At 38.3% G+C, this 21,324-nt stretch overlaps 1 protein-coding gene across 2 annotated transcripts in view; it reads right to left on the bottom strand.

The window, feature by feature from the left end:
• Window positions 1–21,324, bottom strand: part of CDADC1 (cytidine and dCMP deaminase domain containing 1) — a 43,076-nt gene that overhangs the window by 18,682 nt on the left and 3,070 nt on the right. Inside the window, exons 3-5 of one of the 2 annotated variants that reach the window (XM_045978055.1) lie at window positions 16,047–16,121; window positions 7,324–7,501; window positions 595–1,164 (exon numbers count right to left, since the gene is read on the bottom strand). In XM_045978055.1, the coding sequence (XP_045834011.1) occupies window positions 595–1,164; window positions 7,324–7,501; window positions 16,047–16,121 (823 nt within the window). The remainder of the gene's footprint in view (window positions 1–594; window positions 1,165–7,323; window positions 7,502–16,046; window positions 16,122–21,324) is intronic. The other variant, XM_045978056.1, reaches the window with a different exon arrangement.

The raw sequence follows: 21,324 nt of genomic DNA on the forward strand, positions 1-21,324 counted from the left end.
ACATATACACTCAGGGACAACTTAATGAAGTAAAAATATCTGATTTTTCAACTTGCTGATTAAAGACATACCAGCAACTGGAAGAATTTAATATTCCTTCACTTCAATGCTATTAGTAATCGCTTCTCGGCCTTTTGGCTAAGATCAAGTGTACGTCAATGCTATTAGTTATTTTGAATTCATATTTTTGTTATAAAGATTTTTAAAGGTTTTATTAAATGCTGAATACATACAAAATATTGATGAGTCAACTAAAATTAATGATTTTAGTTCTCTCTCCTTTCTCGTTTTGTCCCATTTCTAGCAGAGGGCGCAGTAACCAATGAGATGACAAAAGCAAGAAGTGGAAGGGTCTAGATAATCAGGCCCTGATTTATAAATGTAGCACTGAAAATAAGGCCACAGGATCCTAAAACTGCTCCAAGAGTTGCCTACTCAAGAGTTTCACTAGCTTCACACATATAAAGAGCAGCAAGACCTTAGTGTCTAAGAGTAAATGAACTCTACAATAGATGAGACGAATACCATTTTACTTCTGAGACAAATACAACCCAATCAGTCAGCCCCAATTTATGCACTAAGCATATAACTCACCAGTTCGATATGCCAATAACCTGGCCTGAACCATGCAGTGCCTTGCAATTTCTTGTGGCAAACTTTGATTGTGAATTTCATTAATCTGTTCGGTATTACCACAATAAAATCCGTAGTGCTTAAAGTTGGGCACACTGGAAGCTACTGTGGCCAAGAGTAGGATAAGGTCTTTCATGTTTTGTCTTAGATTGCTAAAGTATGGATTTTCACATAGGTTCTCCAAGCCTATAGTCATCAGTATTTGCTTATGCATTTCTTCATTTGAAACCAAAAATAACATTTCATATTCTTTTATTCTTTCTTGTTTACATTCAGAATAAAAGTCAAAATTAGCATCCGGCAATGTTTTTGCAATTTTTTGAATAAAGTCACATTTGTAAGAGGTCTCCTCTACAAACTGCACCATATAACACACCAAGGGCTGAAGTAAGACACACACATGGGCCCGACTGTTTGACTTCAATCTTTCCACTGCTTTGGCATCTAACTTGGCATCTTCAGAACTAGAATCCTCAGTAAGCAAACTTATTTCTGGATCAGCAGGCCAGTATGAAATTCGGTTAACTCCAGCTGAAATACAAAATATGAAAGGCAGTTATCAGATCCATGTTGAAATTAAGGGCTTTCTTAATAAATCCACCTTATCCACTTTATGGTAGATCAAGCAGTCCCAATATGATAAATGTCTATCACGAAGTCAACTATAATACAGCCCAAGGGTTGGCAAACTATGGCCCAGAAGGCAAATCTCTCCCGCTGCCTGTTTTTTTCCCAGCTTGTAGGTTAAGAATGGATTTTATAGTTTTAAATAGTTGGAAAAATCAAAAGAATAGTATTTTGTGACAAATGAACATTTTATGAAATTCAGATTTCAGTGTCTATGAAGTTTTACCAGAACACAGACTCACCCATTCATTGACAGTCTCTGATTGCTTTTGCACTATAATGAAGTAGTGGAGTTAAGTACCTGTGCAGACACCATATAGCCGGCAAAGCCTAAGAGATTTATTATCTAGCCCTTTATGGGAAAAGATGGCTGCTTGGAAGATATTTGTGGAATCACAGGCTTTGCTCAGCGTGGTCCCAAAGCCCAGCACCAGAACTATATACTGGAGTCCTATAAGTAATCAAATGGCTGCTTTTAGAAAGATCATAGCTGACAACTGATATTGTTGAGAGTTTTGTATTTGAAATAAACAATTCATCCATACATTAAAAATGTACCTATGGTCGGAATTCTTCCTTTGGGAAGAATTCTAAAAAAAAAAAAAAAAGAAAGAAAAAAGAAAAATTCTAAATAGAAACAAGCAAAAAAAATCATGCATGTATATATCTAGTGCAGCACTGTTTAAAACAGTAAAAACATAGGGGGGTCTGGGTGGCTCAGTCAGTTAAGTGTCACCTTCAGCTCAGGTCATAATCCTGGGGTCCTGGGATCTAGCTCCTGTGTTGGGCTCCCTGCTCAGCACGGAGTCCCCTTCTCTCTCTCCCTCTGCTGCTACTCCCGTCCCCCCCGCCCCCGCTCATTCTTTCTCTCTCAAATATATAAATAAATAAATAAATAGTGAACATATAGAAAAAACCTAAGTGGCCAAAAGAATGTGAGGGCAGCAGTTTATATGAACGTGTTGGGGGGTGGGGAGCAATATCAATTTTTTTAAGCCCACAAAATTTAAGACAAAACAATTTTCTTTTCAATTAATGTGACAGAAGGTTAGTAATCTTTAATATACAGAAAAAACTGTAATTCATTAATAATACATATGAACTGACGAGAACAATAAGGCCTCAAGACGGACAAAATAATATGATCAGACAATTTACAAAGAGAAAATAAAACTAGATAACAAACAGATGAAAAAAATATTTTGTATTCAAGAGGAAACAATGAGATCCCTTACACAGGGTTAAGCACTCAAATGTTCATCAATTGATTAGTATTTTACAAAGAGACCCCTTCACTAGTATCTCATGGCATTTCAGCTAGGACAGGTTTTTATGATTGTACCCAGAAGGGAAAAGAGATGGCCCACAGAGTGTCCTGCATTCCAAGTAACAGATGAATTAAAAAGTCTTAGTTGAACAAACACACATTTCTCTCTACACCCTGCTCATCCTGACTCTTACTGTAGCTTGGGTTATAAACCAGCTTTGAAGGCTCAGAGCTGGTATCAGAATGTTTCCTCTGGCTGCATTTCATCTTCCCTCTGTTGGAGTTCTCACAATCCATTTCCTACTCAGTGGTGATAGTCAATCTTTCATCTAAGCATCTGGTTTGCCTCTAACAATCCTGATTTAAGGAGAAGAAGGGATGACTAGTCTTTGAACAAATGTTCACGTACCACTGGCAAATGCTACAGCAGGGGTTTCCAAATGTTTTGGTTTCAGACCTTGTTATACTCTTAAAAATTAATGAGGACCCCAAAGAGCTCTGTTTATATAGATTATACCTACTGATATTTATTATATTAGAAACTTAAAACAATTTCAAAAAAAATTTTTTTAATTCATTAAAAATAACAATAGAGAACCTACCATACATTAATATAACACAGTTCAATAAAAAATAACTATTTTCCAAAACAGCAATGAAAACTAGTTGAGAAGAATGGCATTGTTTTAAATGTTTACAAATCTCTTTATTATATGGCTTAATAGAAGACAGCTGGATTCTCAAATTTGCTCCTGCTTTCAATCTGCTGTGACAGGTTGTTTTCACTGAAGTATATGAAAAGTATTCAGCTCCACACACACATGTATAGTTGAAAAAAGAGTATTTTAACACACACTTCAGGTAACTGAATATTCCTCTTTGACACTACATAAAAATTTGAGGGGTAATTTCTTAAAAGTTAGTTATAGTGTGGAATCTGAAATATATCAACAAACTTTCCATACAACTATGTTAAAGTCCATTGGTTTTCTGTGCACTTACAATGGCTCTCTCACTCAAGCATGATTTTGTAGCATCCTACGTTCTTTTGGAAAATACTGGTTTACCGACTTCACGATATTAAGACAAAGTACTGTTCATTAGCATGACCATCATTAATATTATATCATTAGAGTCTTTAAGTGTTAGGAAGCTGTGAGCTCATGACGGTGGATGTAATTTTTTCAAAATTCTAATTTTCACTTTCAGACTCACACTTTATCATTGGCAACAAATACTGTCAGTTTTCTTGGGAGTGATAGGTTCACTTCATTCCTTTCTGAGAGAACATCTGCCACACAGCCAAGTCTTAAAAATTATAGTTTGTCTGTTCGCAGTGTTCCATGGGAAAAAAAAAAGAATAATTCAGTTTATAACATAAGCCTAAAGAGTTACAGGGTCCCCAGAAAAAGAAAGAGAAGTCATTTTAGGCCCCCAGCTATGTTCTTGATCTATGCCCTCCTTATGGGCTCTACTCGGCCTAGCTCCAGAGCTGTGTCAGAGTTCTCGCCGAACTTCCAGAGAAGTGTCAGAGTTACAACAAAGTGCAAAAGGATTTTAAGGGAACAAAGGGAATGCAAGAACTAACAGTCTCTATCAGACCTGGAAATAACTCACTCATATCAGTCACAATAAATCAGTGGTAAAAACTTCCAGGGCTGGTTTCAAAAGTAAGGCCCTACATTCCTTACAGAGATAAGGAGCCCAAGACCCCATCCTGGTACATGCCCCTATTCCCTTCCCCTTGTCGGTTACCTTTGCCTCACTATGTTAAAATCTCTGCGCAAGGAGGAGGATAACCCTCATTAACACAACGTATAACATAAATTTTTGTAAAACCAATGACGACCTTATGCCTGCTTTTGTATATGAAGACAAAACTCCCCTTTCTGAATATTCATCTTAACCCTAAATAAAGGAACCCATTCACCCAGCTCAGGGAGTCATGGATGTGGAAGTTATTCCCCGTGATCTCCTTATTTCCTGCAAATAAAGTTTCCTTCCTTTCAGAGTGACAACTCTACCTGGTGCAACTCCTATCTGTAACTCTCACCAAGGAGCTAACTCATGAACCCATGTTAGTTTGGTTACAGTAGCTCAAACAACTGCACACATAAATGTTTTTCCTTAAGGCAACCTTCATACTTAATTAGGTTTGCAGCAAAAGTGCTTTAGGTCCACCTCCTATTTTTTCAACACAGAATATTAAAAAGATGTGTACTCCAGTGTTGGGATTTACTAAAAATTAATAATTTTTACTGTTTTATCAAGGACATTTTTACATGAAACCCTCTTTTTAACTCCAAGTTCATGGACATAAAGAGTACAAGGACTACTACTACCTTGATTCATACTACAGCAATAGTAGTTTACTCACCAATATTTTGGTACTATTTGTACAAATGTAGTGTTATTAAGAAAATAGTATGACCTTGTGGACCATCAGGAATCCACAGACCACACTTTGAGAACCACTGTGCTTTAGAACACTAATCTCATAATTGTCATATAAATAATAAATAATTGTCAATAAAAGTCAGCTCAGCACAAAACACAACTATGTTTTATTCATTTTTCTCCCTTGCTCTAGAAGAGATCAATCAACACATTCACGTGCTTTTTCTATTATCAGTGCCATTTCAACCCTATTTTATACCCTGCCTAATATTAAGCTCTTAACCTCTTATCTTTCCATGTTCCAATTCAATAACAAAAAATTAAAAAGTAATAGTAAATTTCATCATGTTAAAACCTGCTCAAAAAGCTTCAGCTCCATATTATCTATAATAAGGTTTATAGGTCAATTAACACAAGTGACGAAATGAATATACAGTCTGCACAATTAATTGGTTAAAAAAAAAAAAAGGAAAAACACTGTCCCCACCACTCTCATACCTATCTTCTCTATTCATAATGCCAGGGGAAAGACTATAGAATCTAGCAGTATATGGGCTCTACCTGCTTGAAATACCTGCTGCAGGCAGGAGGCTCTAACCACATGACCCCTTCTCCTGGAAGTGCCTCACTTGTAGGTCAACGGAACTGTCTTTACCCTGGATCTGATCACTACTCTTAAAACTTTCATGTAAATAAAAATTGCCTTCTTCAGAATAAGCTTAGGTACTCTGTTCCATAGGATAAAGCTCAAAGGCCATACAGTTTTTCAAAGTTCTCCACTTAAGTCCCAACCTGTCCTTATCATCCAACTGCCACTATTCTTTCCTAGAGTATTTCTCCATTATGAACACTGACCCCAGAACCTTGCTTCTCACAAATCAATGACCCCGCATTTGCTGCTCCCATGGAACGTGTTCTTCTTCCTCTTCATCTGACCCGTCAAGATCCAGCTTAAGCCCCAGCCTTTCATTACACGACAACCTGTATAGATCACTATTTCACTCCTCAATTCATATATCACTTAACAGCCTTTATCACTCATTTGGTACTAGATGATGTGTTACATTAAGTTATAACAAATAACCCAAGCAACAAATTGAGGGAACGGATTAGAACTGTTTAAGCCTTGTTTGGGATGCCTGGGTGGCTCAGTTGGTTAAGCATCTGCCTTCAACCCAGGTCATGGTCCCAGGGTTCTGGGATTGACCCCTACATCTGCTTCTTGCTCAGCGGGGAGCTTGCTTCTCCCTTTCCCTTTGTCTGCCGCTCCCCCTGCTTATGCGCTCTCTCTGTCAAACAAATAAATAAAATCTTTAAACAAAAACTATACAAGCCTTTTCTTTGCCAGAAGCTCTCCAAACCTCCTCTTTTTGGAGGAGGAGGCCTCATTACATACGCATGATTGATTAAATTATTGGCCATTGGTAACTGAGCTCAAACCCTAGAGGTCTGAGAAGTGAGACTGAAAGCTCCAGCCTTTTAATTACCTGGTTGGTTCTGCTGACAAGCGGGCCCCCATTTATGGGGCTTCCCAAAAGTCACTTCACTAACAAACTCAAGTGTGGCTGAAGGGGGCTTGTTAAGAATAACAAAAGACACCCTATCATCCTCATTACCCAGGAAGTTCCAAGGGTTTGATTTGCTTTGTACCAGGAATGGGATGAAGACCAAATATATAACTCATATTCTAAGTCACAACATCATAGTGCCTATGTAAAAGATGTAATATTTTTAAAATGGGAGAATGGTATGCATACTTACCTGGACACAAAACAGAATCATAAGCATAGCTTTAGTGAGCAGCCTGGTGTAGCAGAGATGGATAGTTAAACATTAATAATTTGTGCTTCTCCGTCCGAAGTACAGAGCAGTCCCTGGGAGACAGCTGCTCAGCCAGGAGCTACAGAGCCCACAGTGGATGGGAACAGAAATGATGCAAGTGACTTCCAGGCCAGCATTTTTAGTTTTTAGGAGCAGTGTGCCGTCTCTATTCTCTGTCTCAGTCTACCTCTGGATGCAGAGGACTCAAGGCTCTAGAAGACGACAGTAGCAAAACATAGAAGATGCCTACACCCACGAAACAGCCACATGGAGAAAAACTGCCTGCTGTTCAGCAACACCTATGTTGGACCATTACACGGGTGATAAAGGTCTAGTATATTAAGCCACTGAAATTTCAGTGTTTGTTATAGTAGCTAGCATTAGTCTACTAATACACAAAGGCTCATCTAAACAATGACAGGGCTGAGACCAGAATCGTGTTTTTTGACTTTTCTTAGTATCAAACTATATTCTGATATGTATTCATATTTCTAAATGATGGTGGTGTTTAGGCAATTTATCTTGGTTATTCTTAGCTAAATACTATTAATCCCCAACCAAGCCTTATCTACACTTACCATTTACAATCATTTTCAAACAAGCAGAACAGGGTTTTCTGGAAAAATAAAGATCACAGTTTTTCAGCCTTGACCCATGTTTTATAAGAGCAATTTTTCCAGCATGTAAATCTTCACTAGAACAGTGGAGACCAACAATTTTCGTGTTTTTCACCACCACAAGACCAGTTCTCTTCACCTACATTAAAATACAAAATAATATTGTATTAGTGATAACATCCATTAAAAAAGAAACAGGCCCCAAATGGAGTCACTCGTGCTAAGTCCACATCATTGGACTGAGATTTAATACCTAGCTGCAGTTTTGGCCTCTCCCAGGAATATAACCTTAACCAATCATACTGAAATTTCCTGGTCAGCTAGTGAGGAAATCCACCTGATAAACTCCTGCAGTCCCCCGAAGGAAGGTAACCCTGCCTGAAACAATCCACTTTTTGCTAGACACTTCCTTTTCCTGCCCCGTCTGTAGAAGTCTGTAGAGGCCTATAGAAGCTTCCCCTTTCTGCAGTGATGAAGAGCTCCTCCCTATTTACTAGATGGGGTGCTGTATGATTCACGAATCGTTGAATAAAGCAATTAGATCTTTAAGTTTACTCAGCTGAACTCTGGTTTTTAACGGATTTGGTGGAAGCATTTGGATACAAAGGAAAATTCCTGATGGCTTCAGGGACAACAAGAAACACAAGCATGATACCCTCTGTCCTTCTTGCCATATCTAAGGGCCATAGGTGAGTTTCTCTTGGTTCTGGGCTTAAATATCCTTGCACTGAACTCTTAATCTGACTGATTTTCCAGTCCCAAATCCCCGATTTGATTGGAGCCCCCACCCCCTGACTTAGCCCCCGGATTCCACATTGGGAACTCCTGGTGGTTCAGTCTACAACTCCCCATTGTGTGGAATCCCAGGCTATAGTCCCTATTTGTTGAGGGGTGCTGGTTCAGTCCTTTTCCCAGTCCCAGACTGCATGTTAAGAATTGGTAGTGGTGTGCACAAGGCCTTCTTTTGGCCAGGCTAAGGTAACATCCCTTGATTACTGCTGGTGTGTTAAGGTGAGCATGTCTGTCTTACTTTGTGTAGGTAAAAACTACTGCTAATTGGACTCTTGGCTGACCAAAAGCTGCCAAGTTGGTGGACATGGGTTAAGCACTTAAAAGCTGTTAGAGCAATTGCCACCGAACTCTAAGAATCCTGTGTTAGGATAAGTTGGTCATAGAATGGGTTAGAATGACACTAGGTCACCCACGAACCTCAAGAAAATGTTGATACGATTAGGTATAGGGTAAAACACCACACAACTCCCAACCCCGGTGCAGCAGCATGTCCCTCTTAGCTATTAGTTTGGCTCTGAGAGACCCGCTTAGCTTAAAAATAAATAGATAGATAGATAGATAAAGGAGTGCCTGGGTGGCTCAGTCAGTTGATCATCCGACTCTTGGTTTCAGCTCAGGTCATGATCTTAGGGTCCTGAGATTGAGCCCTGTATCAGGGTCTGTGCTGAGTGTGGAGTCTGCTTGTCCCTCTCTCTCTGCTCCTCCCCCCACTCTTTCTTTCTCTCTAGAATAAATAAAATTGAAAAAAAAAAAAAGAGAGAGAGAGATCCTTAAATTCCAAAGCATACCATCTTCTGGCACACTTACTTATTTTAAGTCTAAAAATTATAATCCTGGAAGCTAGAAATATCTACGAAATGATAAAATCTTCCTAAGCTTTTTTGTATCCTAAGAAGTTGGCTTGGTAACAACCATCAGGTTGGGGACCCCAAACTATGGCCAGACATAAATGTAGGTTGTACCTCCTTTACCACTATCGCTGGACAGAAAATAAGGGTTAAACTCCATTTCTGGCTAGGGCCCTACCAAACTGCTGGAAGTCCTCAGATAACTAATAGCCTAGAATGTGATGGACATGGTGAGGAATGATCCAGTTAGATAAGATCATTCAAGAAGAAAGGGTTTCCAAATCAAACAAACACAGTGGTATACCTGTTTAAACCGGCATGCAGAAGGCTCCAAAAGGCTTCAAAATTCCAAAATACCTTCACTGAAAGATTTGTTGCCAATCACTTGTGAAAAATTAAAGACACAAGAGGTATATACAATAGAACTCTAAGACTGAGGTAACTCCTACTGTTACCCTCTATCCTCCTTTGAGTATTCATTCTAGTAATCCTCTGCCTCAATCTTCTTTCCACTCTTCAGGAGGCTACAAGACCATAAACAAAAGTCCACCAAACTGGTAGCCTTACAGAGACCCCCAGAGCTAGCCTTGAAGGAGGGTTGACAGGGCTCTGAGAAGTGTCAGGTAAATTGCTACCTTATTCCCTTAAACGGCCAAGGGAAAATGAAATGAAAATGATTCGAAAACCTTGACAAATTTTGATAGATACCAAAGCTACACCGACTTTATACCTCACTAGAAGTCTGCTGATGGGATCCTAGGAAAAACTGGCCAAAGCTGGCTAAGGGTGAGAACTCTTACCAGAGTCAGCTCTCCTGGATCTCTGTCTACATAGTAACTGGGAGAGAGAGAGAGAGAGAAAGAGAGGGGGAAAAAAAATCTTTTAAGCCCTCTCTGTGGACGCCTTTGAGTCCAGGGCGTTATTTAATACTGTCAGGAATATTTACTGTTTGTCTCAGCTGAAAATTGATACAATATTTAAAAGGAGTTTTTTTAAGTAGCTTGTCCTGTGGTCAGAAGTTGGCCAAATTAAAAGCTGATATTCAAAGCCTGATCAGAGTTTTGCTTAGGCATTCTCCCCTAAGCTAAAATAAAAAACTATGAACCCAGAGGAGAAGAAAAAACCTTCTCATGCTTTTATGGATTTACTAAAAAATTACAATGACAAAGAGCTCTAAATCTGTAATAGAGAAATCACTTGATTTCCATCTTGATTTGGAAATACTTTCCCTGATATAAAAAAGCAAACTGAAGATAATATGATTGGATGGGGGACCAACCTATGATGTCATTTAAGTTACAACCCAATTCCTTGAGAAATTAAAAGCAACTGTTCTTATCTTACAGATCTTTGCAAAACCAGAAATGCAGCTCTAGAAACAATTCAAAATCCACCTATTCTTTTTACCAATCCCCAAACCTCCCATATTTATCTCAAAAGGCTTATAAGTAGTTTTGGAGGAACTTAACATTCTTTCCCTGTGCCTTTGAGATGTACATGTTTTACCGGATCTTCCCCAGGAACTCTAATCTAAACCATCCCCAATTCCTAAGACTAAAGAAAAAAAGGGGAGGGGGTAGAGATTTATTATAAATATAAACTGCTACAGAAGCTCCCTTGCCCAGAATTTAGTTCACAGCTTTCATAAAATTGCTTGTCATGGAAAAATATAAATGTTAAATGTCTTCTCCACTGCTTTCTCTCCCAAAATGAGGGATCAAGAACATTTCTTTCCATTCCTCTTTTCCTCTCTGACCATCCTTTTTCCTAATTCTTACAGCATGAAGGTCCTTATAATTTTGTCCACATTCTGCCTTGCTTTGGACTTGTCTCTCAGGTCGTTGTTAATGCAACTTCCAAATGACTGCTGGACTTGCCCTGATGCTGGTGATTTTGCAATTCTGCCTGTCACAAACTTCTCCCTGATTTCCAACGCCTGTTTCTCTGGAACAAACCCTATCTCTCGTTAACAACCCCAAACCCAGGGAAATGTGCATCCAAGCTCTGTACAAAGAAAGGGACACAAGGCAAGAGCAACCAGAGTAAAAACTGCCTGTACAGTCTAAGACCCTTAAATTGTACTGGTTCCATGGCTGTCACCTTTCCAGTTCTGAGCCAAAGACTCAAAAAGGAATTACAGGAGGCATACACGATTAAAAATTAACTCCCTTCCCTGGTTAGGAGTGAGTATGAATGAGGCTATGATCAGGAAGTTCTCCTTAACTCTTTAAAGTATTACAGAATTTGCTGTTTTAAAAAACAGCTGCCCAACAAAATCCTTAGGCCTTCTGACCAAAGCTGTTCTTGGTAATGGGATGGTCCTTGATTATTTTTTGGCTGAACAAGGAGCTGTCTGTACTGTGACCAACACCACTTGCTGCACATGGATTAATGCTGTGGGAAAGCTGAAACTCAGCTGTGAAACCACAGAGCGAGCCACCTGGCTTAAGAAAGTGACTCCTTCAGCAGGGTCTTCCTTTAACTTATTTAATTTTGACTGGTTTGGGTGTTGGGGACTGCAGCTCCAAACACACTCTAGATACTGGGGACTCCCCTGCTTATAATAATCATAATGGTCTCTCTGGTTTGCTGTATTCTCTCAAATACAGCTTTAAATGTGTGTTCGCAGCCACTAACCACCAAACAAATCATTTACCTAAGACTGGAACATAAGAAAAGGAATGAAGAGAATGATTGCCTTTAAAAATGTGAACCTGAAGTCATGGCCTGTGAATACCACAAAGATTCAGAAAAAACAAAACAAAACAAAACAGTGAAAACAAAACTAAAACCCATGTCCTGTGAATACCACCACAGATGATCAACAAAAACTCTAAGAATTTCAGTGCAACGGGGCGCCTGGGTGGCTCAGTGGGTTAAAGCCTCTGCCTTCGGCTCAGGTCATGATCCCAGGGTCCTGGGATCGAGCCCCACATCGGGCTCTCTGCTCTGCAGGGAGCCTGCTTCCTCCTCTCTCTCTGCCTGCCTCTCTGCCTTGTTGTGATTTCTCTCTGTCAAATAAATAAAATATTAAAAAAAAAAAAAAAAAAGAATTTCAGTGCAACAGCCAGGGATGGCACTAATGCCTTAAGTTTTGATCACATCTCTCAGGTGGAGGGGTCTCAGCAACCAACAGCAGGCCCCAAATGGAGTCACTCATGCTAAGTCCACACCATCAGACTGAGATTTAATGCCTCACCTAACTGAGGCTTTGGCCGCTCCCAGGAATATAACCTTAACCAGTCAGACTGAATTTCCTAGTCAGCTAGTGAGGAAATCCACCTGATAAACTCCTGCAGTCCCCCAAAGGAAGGTAACCCTGCCTGAAACTATCCATTTTTTGCTAGACACTCCCTTTTTCTGCCTGGTCTGCCTGTAGAAGCCTCCCCTTTTTGCAGTGATGAAGAGCTCCTCTCTGTTTACTAGAGGGGATGCTGCCTGATTCATGAATCGTTGAATAAAGCAATTAGATCTTTAAGTTTACTCAGTTGAACTTTGTTTTTTTAACATATCTAATGATTATATCACAGATTATACTTGATTTATTAATAAAATAAAAGTTCTATTTAGTTCTTGATCTGAACCCAGTTTGAAAAAAAGCACATTTCTCATTAGGTCCAAAAACTTTTCTGAAAGTTTAATGTTGGCTTTATACCAGAAATTTTCTAAATCTAGGCATTCTTAACTGAACAATGAACCATTTAATTATCCATTAATTTTTCTGACTGAAAAATAAATACACTTTAACCTAGGAAGGGGTAAGAACCAAGTTGATTTGACTTGTTTCTTACACCATCCAGTCTATAACTATTTAGTGTTAAGCTTCTATGTGGTAATAACAAAAAAATGTAGGAAACCCTGTGGTTTTATACATGGATAAGTGAAGCCCAAAGAGATTATGTGGCTTTCTGAAAGACCCACAGATGGTAAAAGGCAGAAATAAAGCAGAGCTCATCTTACATTTTAAAATATTTCAAATATTGACTAAATAAAGATAGTTCTCAACTTCTTTCTAAAAACTGACTCTCCCATTTTTTCACACTATGGCAGTCTAGACTAATGTGGGTATGTCCCACCTTCTACAAATACATAGATTATTTACAAAAAAAGTGTTGTTTTTTTAAAGACTTTTATTTGTTTATTTCTTTGACAGAGGGAGAGGGAACACAAGCAGGGGGAGTAGGAGAGGAAGAAGCAGGCTCCCCACTGAGCAAGGAGCCAGATGTGCACCTTGATCCCAGGACTCTGGGATCATGACCTGAGCCAAAGGCAGACACTTAAGGACTTAGCCACCCAGATGCCCCTACAAAAAAGTTTTAAATGCGCCCTTATCTACACAGATATTAACTAAAAAAGTTGGTGTGATAATATTAATATCAGATAAAATGGACTAAGTTAAAAATCAGTTCTATGTAAGGCACAAAGTAGTCTACACCATTTTCGGAGGAAAGGGCTCTGAGTTACGTAAGGAATGTAAATCCAATCCTTGGGTTTGGGACTGATTGTTACAGTACTTGGGGAACTTAGGCTGAGAACAGGGTACCGGTTATTCCCTACTCCCTTTCAAAGGACTTTAGTCTACAGTTATCCCCAAGAGGACACATCTTGAAATTAAAGTACAGACCAGAGCTTTATTAATTAAAACAGTCAAGTTTCAGTTTCAGTTATGAGTATAAATGTTTGCAACTATGAAGAATGATATTTTATAAAATGCCTAAAAAGAAAGAATAAAGTTTATAGAATTCCTTTTCTGAGTTAACTAACCATTTCCTAAACTCCTAAAGGAGTACAAAAATCTGTCCTTTACAAAATACACTTCTAAAAATAAATCTAAAACATGAAAGATCTATATTGGCCTTTAAAACAAGCTTTAAATTTACCATGAATTTATAAGCCCTTTCCCCTTCCCATCCCAAAATTTCTTGAGTTTTATGTTCCCCAAATACAAAGTATATGTTAGTATCTACTTCTGAATAGTTCCAGTGAGTTTTTCTTTTTAAATTACAACTTTGGAAAAGAACTAATAAGGCCATATCAAGAGATCTCAGCATGCTAGAGTTCATTTTATTAAAATGAACCAATTGTGGGGCACCTGGCTGGTTTGTTTGATGAAGCATGCAACTCTTGATCTTGGGGTTGTGGGTTCAAGCCCCACGCTGGGTGTAGATATTACTTAAAAAAAAAAAAAAGTTTAAAAAATAAAATAATAAAATAAAATGAACCAATTGTGACAAATGGAAATGGCTGCAATTAAAGACTTTAGCTTTAGATTTTCTCAGTAGCTAAGCAAACAGAAATAAAGCTAGAAACCCTGGCCACAAAAGACTTTTTAAAAAACTATCCCTAGGGCGCCTGGGTGGCTCAGTCGGTTTAGCCTCTGCCTTTGGCTGAGGTCATGATCCCAGGGTTCCTGGGGTGGAGTCCTGCATTGGGCTCCCTGCTCAGGAGGTAGTCTGCTTCTCCTTCTCTCTCTGCAGCTCCCCCTGCTTTTGTCCTCTCTCTTTCTAAATAATTAAATAATACTAAAAAAAAAAAAAATTCCTAAAAAAGACCCCAAAACCCAACACTATTCCTCATAAGCGGGAAGCATACTCATCAATTTATTATTAGAACAATCTTTTATACCTCCTCCGCCCCTCAGCATAGGCACAGAGACAAAACCAACAACAACAAAGAACGAACAAACTTTCAGGTTAAGTTTAATTTGTCATTTTTTTGTCTAGAGTCCTCTTCACCTCAGAAAATATCTTTTATCTTTCAATTTTAACTAAGGTCAAAATGTCAAGTTTGAGATAAAGATTTTTAAATCCCAAACTTAAAACAAAACAAAGTAAATAAGAGTCTAAGCTGTATTCCATTTTGCACTTCCACTCACTGCAACTCCCAGAAGACTAATCTTTTTAGTGAATCACTATTCTGGATCCCGAATGCTTCATTTCCCTAACATCTTCGCAAGTCCTGTGTTATCTTAGTCACAGGGTTTTACATTACAATTTAAGCAACAAACTAGTATATTTAAGTGGTGAGTCACTATTTTTTTTTTTTTGTCTTTGCCTTTCTTAAAATTAAAAACATCTAAATATTCGGAGACAAATTATTTCTATATTCTTGTTGGGCATTTTAGAGATTCACTCTCAGAACTTATCAGGAGATCTCCAGGAATGCACATCAGAATCATGAAGGTAACTTTTTTCATAATATACTTGTTTTGTCTCCACTAGACACCCAATAAATCAGAATCTCTCTGGAAAACTCAGAAGATTAAAATAACAAGGAAATACTATGCAATATTAAAAAGAACAAAGTTCATCTTATCAGGTCTGGGTGTGAGTTTACCCTTCTAGTAAATTAGCCCCCTACTGTTTCACGGATACTGGCAGAACACATGAAGCTCAACGGTCAGAGACAACCTGATCATTCACAGTGCAGCAAGCAGAATCAGCACCATGTGTGTGATGTTTCCCTTGCCTACAAGTCCCACGGGGGTCAGGCAGATGGCCCAGACGGATTCCAAGACAGGAAGTGGGTGGTGTTATAGGAAAGGAACACTAAGTCTGGGGACTGCTGTTTTATCACAGACAGTAAGCAAACCTCCTCTCTGTCCCAGAGGGAGACATCAGCTCAACCTTCAAGGTTGCTTGCTACAAACACAACTCCAAGAAATGGCCTAGATAAAGAGCAGTTAGGGCCTTGCATACTTTAAACCAGCAAGATGTGTTGGGAGTACGAGAGAACTGTGTGTTTCTCAACACATTTATGCAAACTAGTATGGAAATGTATCAAGAACTGAATTTAAAAATTAAAAAAAAAAGATGTAGGAGCATATTATACAACAATTTGGGTTTGTTTTCCTTTTTACAGGAGAGACATGTATATTCTTGAAAATGCATTGAAACTTTGAGAAGGATATGAAAGGTATGTAAGAACATGCCTTGGAAGTAGAAATGGGAAACTTGAGTATAAGAAGGACTTTTATTCTACTTTATACCATTGTTTTGCTTTGTTATTACAAACATGTCTTTTTAAAATTTTTTAAAAATTCACCTGTTTTTTGTCAGTAGATATCCTGGCCATCTCTTCATTATCTCCTAAGGGTCCATGCTTTCCCTCTTCCTTTTCCTAATTCAAAGCAGATTAAGAGGGGGAAAATTAGTGCACAAAACATAGAATTAATTCAGTATTTCCTATTTGAAGGCTGGTTTTCTTGGTTTTAAATCATTTTTTCTTCCTGATGAAAGTGCATTGACCTCACCCTTTTTTCAGGTTCAAGTTCAGACTACTTAACCTAATATATAAGGCCTTTACAATCAGTCCCCTCCATACTTTTCCAAAATACAGAAGTACTGAAACTTGTGGTCAGAAAATAAAATTCTGTAGTTAAAGATTTTGGAGTTGGGCAGTTTTAAGGAACAGTCTAGAATGTGGCCATAACTTAAAAGGGCTAAAGGGGAGTAAGGGTATATTAACTGCAATTGGGAAGATATGGAAACTATGCAGCTAAGGCATTAGATATGGGTTGTGGTAGGCAGAATAATGGTCCCCCAAAGACCTGCCTGTCCCAGTCCCTGGAGACTATGGTTCTGTTTACGGCAAGACGTAGATGGAATTAAGGCTGCTCATCATCTGACCTTGAGATGGGGAGGATTATCCCGGTGGACCCACTGTAATCACAAGGGTCCTTAAAAGTGAAAGAAAGGCACGTCAGTACCAGCGTGATGCAGCATGAGACTCAGTGTGCCACTTCTGGCTTTACAGATGGAGGAAGAAGTTTATGAGCCAAGGCAAGTGGGGAGCTTCTAGAAACTGGAAAAGACAAGGAAATGGAAACTCCTCCGAGCCTCCAGGAGGAAAAGAGCCCTGCTGACACTTTGATTTCATTCCAGTGAGACCCATTTTGGGGTTCTGAGTTCCAGAACTGTAGGATAATAACTATATATAATATGTGTTTTAAGCCACCAACTTTGTGGTAATTTGTTTCAGAAGCAAGAGGACACTAACATACAAAGTACACAAGTCTTTCTAAAAGTAAAATTTGAAGAAGAAAGTTTTGAGTCAGGGGCTAAACTCCTTCATTTATTAATTCAACAATATTTACTGAATCCTTGTTATGTGCCAGCCACAAACCTAGTTGCTGAGGATGCAGCCCTTATAGACACAGGAAAGTGACTAGGAAGCGAGCCGATTATTGACACAGAATGATACAGCAGGATTCTGTGAGCCCGAAGGTAGATGGGATATGTAATAAACTGGAGAAAGTTTGAAAGTGGGAATGGTAAACTTGGTGAATGTTGGAACTCTGTCTTCTGAAACAAATGTTGGGTACTAGAAAAAAAAAAAAAAAAAACCTCTAAAAAGTTTACAAGAAAATCCACGTCCTGGGAATCACATTTTATTCCAGCAGAACAGGAAGTGGAAAAATGATGATCTTGGTAGTGGAATGGTGGGAGGGAGATGGTAGTAGTGATGATGATGATTATTACATGAGTGATAATAATAAAGTACCTAACAGTGTTTCCCAAGCACCAGGCTTTAAACTATCTCATTTAATCCTCATAACTTTACAAAGTAGCCCCTATTGTTTCCATTTTAGAAATGAAGAAATTGTGGCTGAGAATGATTAAATAACTCCGTAGCTAGTCAATGGGAAAACCAGGACCTGAGCCCCAAGTCCATTGTCTTAACCATTATGCTACCCTGTTACTGTTCTGGAAAAGTACAATGAGTACACAACGGGAAGAACTGGGTGAGAGGGACAGTACCTGATATGTAAAAAATGAGGCGGAGCGCCTGGGTGGCTCAGTGGGTTAAGCCTCTGCCTTCTGCCCAGATTATGATCTCAGAGTTCTGGGATCGAGCCCTGCGTTGAGCTCTCTGCTCAGTAGGGAGCCTGCTTCCCCCCCCAACCCCCCCGTCTCTCTGCCTACTTATGATCTCTCTCTGTGTCAAATAATAAAATCTTTTTTAAAAAAATGAGGTACAATACACTTATTCTAGTTCTTATACTACAGTAACATTCAGGCAATTTAGGTATGTTTAAATTAACTAAAATGAAAAGGAATGAACCAATAGGATAGATTATTATTTTCAAACAATGGCCATTTTCAGTAGTGCTGACTTCTATTCTAAAACTTTTAGTTAACAGTGCTTTTCCCAAGAAGTCTCAGAAATAATTAGTTTCTTTCCCACTCACTTATCTAATTTTGGGCTGGATTCTTAAAAATTATTGGATTTTATACTTAATGTAAACTCTGCTGAACAATCCTCAAAGAGCATCTATACAGTATAAATATTTTACAACACAGAAAATCTCAGGTATCAGTTACATTTAGAAGTGGTTTTAGGAGCGCCTGGGTGGCTCAGTGGGTTAAAGCCTCTGTCTTCAGTTCGGGTCATGATCCCAGAGTCCTGGGATCGAGCCCCGCATCGGGCTCTCTGCTTAGTATGGAGCCTGCTTCCTCCTCTCTCTGCCTGCCTCTCTGCCTACTTGTGGTCTCTGTCAAATAAATAAATAAAATCTTTAAAAAAAGAAAAAGAAGTGGTTTTAAGTTAAATATAATGAGGCTGGTAAAAATGAATGACAATCTAAATGTCCAGTACTAAGTGAATATACATGGTACATCAATACAATGGACTGTTACGCCAATATTAAAACATAGTAACAAATACATATAGTCCATAGTTTGTGCCAGGCACTATCCAAAAGCTTGTAAACTCATTCACTTTTCATAAAAGCCCCCTGCAGTATATACCAGTAACATTCCATTTCATGGATAAGGAAGTTGAGAGAGGGAAAGTAACTTACTCAAGATTACACAACTAGTCAGAGGTGGAGTCCAGATTTGAACCCAGGCAGGCTAACTACAAAACCACTGCTCCTTTTAAACCATTAGACTAACTTCCTGCTCCAGGGTGGATAACAGTATTACAGCATAATCATTTTCCTATGCTAAGTGAAAAAGGCTGGATGCATAAGTGAATGGTCTCAAAAAACTTCAAGAGAGAAAGAGAGAGAGAAAGAGCAGGAAAAGATTGAGAAACAGCACAATAATGTCAGTAGTCACTAGATAATGAAATTATGAAAAAAAAATTTTTCTTTAGTCCATTTTATAAATACTAAGCATACATTACTTTGGTAAAATAAAAATATTTTAAGAAGATAAAAGATTGGCTAATGTCAAAGGCAGTATTGCCAATATAATTACATGTCAAATTGCATCTTAGGGTTTCTATGACTTACTTTTTATAGAAAAAGCAGAATAAAGAATTCAAGTGAAACAAACTTATTATTTTAGCTTAAAGAACATTTTTCTTCTCTTAACAGGAAAAAGATCTTACTCAACCCTATGAACATAATGTGCGATTAATACTGAACTTATTTAATTTAATACACATCTCTGTTGAAAAAGAACTTAATTTTAGCAGAGGATTTATTCTTTTTTTTTTAAGATTTTATTTATTTATTTCATAGAGATCACAAGTAGGCAAAGAGGCACGCAGAGAGAGAGAGAGGAAGGGAAGCAGGCTCCCCGCGGAGCAGAGAGCTGATGCAGGGCTCGATCCCAGGACCCTGGGATCATGACCCGAGCCGATGGCAGAGGCTTTAACCCACCAAGGCGCCCAGGAGGATTTATTCTTGAGATACATATTATATATATACAGAAATATATATGTGCATATATATATATGAATTAAAATGAGATCAAATCTTCATATTAAAAAAAAGTCTTCAAAATTAGTACTCAATCTCTAATAAGCCCAGCTTTTTAAATGTGCTTTTAAAAAGTCTTAAATCTCGGGGCACCTGGGTGACTCAGTCAGTTAAGCAAATGACTCTTGATTTCAGCTCAGGTCATGATCTCAAGTGAGATCAAGCCTCACATATACCCTGGGGCAGAGCCATGTGACAGGCTCTGTGCTCAGTGGGAGTCTGCTTGAGATTCTCTATCCCTCTCCCTCTGCCCCCACACCACTGGTCATGTGCATGTGCACGCTCTCTCAAATAAATAAATAAAATCTTTAAAAAAATAAAGTAAAAATTCTTAAATCTCTTAAGCATTTGCTTCTGTATCTTCAAGACAATTTTATCTGCAAAGAAACAAAAACAAACCCAAAACCCAATGGGTTTGAAAATCTTCTACTTTCATAAAATAATATTAAGCTACTAAGAGACAGAAAGAATAAAAGACTTCAAAATCATGAAGGAAATGAAGACTTTCTCAAAGCCATTAATAACACATGAAGCCAGAGTGGGGTTGAGGGAGTGATTAATAGGAAGTAAAAATGCAAAACATTTTAAATAATGTTTTACTACTTATTAAACACTTCACATAGTAACTGGAGAAGAAAACTACTCCAAGAGATATCATTTTATCAGGAAAAGTGAATTCCCTATATGCACACAGACATTACACCCTTCACAAAAATCAACTCAAAATGATCATAGACCCAAATGTTAAACATGAAACTAAAAAACTCCACAAAAAATAACATAGGAGAAAACCGAGATAACACTGGGTATGGTGATGGCGTTTTAGATACACAAAGGAACGATCGATGAAAGAAATCAGTGATAAACTGGACTTGATAAAAACTGAAACCTTCTCCTCCGTGTAAGACACTGCCAAGAGAATAAGAAAACAAGCAACAGACTGGGAGAAAATATTTGCAAGAGACATATCTGATATAAGACTGTTATCCAAAATATACAAAGAACTCTTAAAACTTAACAATAAGAAAATAACCTGACTAAAATATGGGCCAAAGACCTTAACAGACACCTCACCAAAGAAGACATACAGATGACAAATAAGCGTATGAAAAAATCTGCACATTACATGCCATGAGAGAAATGCAAATTAAAACAAGATACCACTACATGCTTAGAAGAATGCCCCAAATCCAGAATGCTGACAAACCAAATATGGGAGAGGACGTGAAGCAACAGTAACTCTCATTCATCGCTGGTGGGGACACGAAATGGTACAGCCACTCTGGAAGACAGTTTGGTAGTTTCTGACAAAACTAAATATACTCTTTATCATAAAATCCAGCAGTCATGCTCCTTGGTATTTACCCAAAGGAGCTGAAAACTCACATCCACACAAAAATCTGCATACAGATATTTATAGCAGCTTCATTCATAACTGCAGTAACTTGGAAGCAACCAAGATATCCTTCAGCAGGTGAATGGATAAATTACATGTGGTATATCCAGGCAATGGATCTTATTAAGCAATAAGAAGAAGTGATCAAGCCATGAAAGGACATGGAAGAACCTTAAATGCATATTCCTAAGTGAGAGAAACCAACCCTAAAAGGCTAC

The sequence above is a fragment of the Meles meles genome, chromosome 14 (assembly GCF_922984935.1).
Source record: "Meles meles chromosome 14, mMelMel3.1 paternal haplotype, whole genome shotgun sequence".
NCBI lineage: Eukaryota > Metazoa > Chordata > Mammalia > Carnivora > Mustelidae > Meles > Meles meles.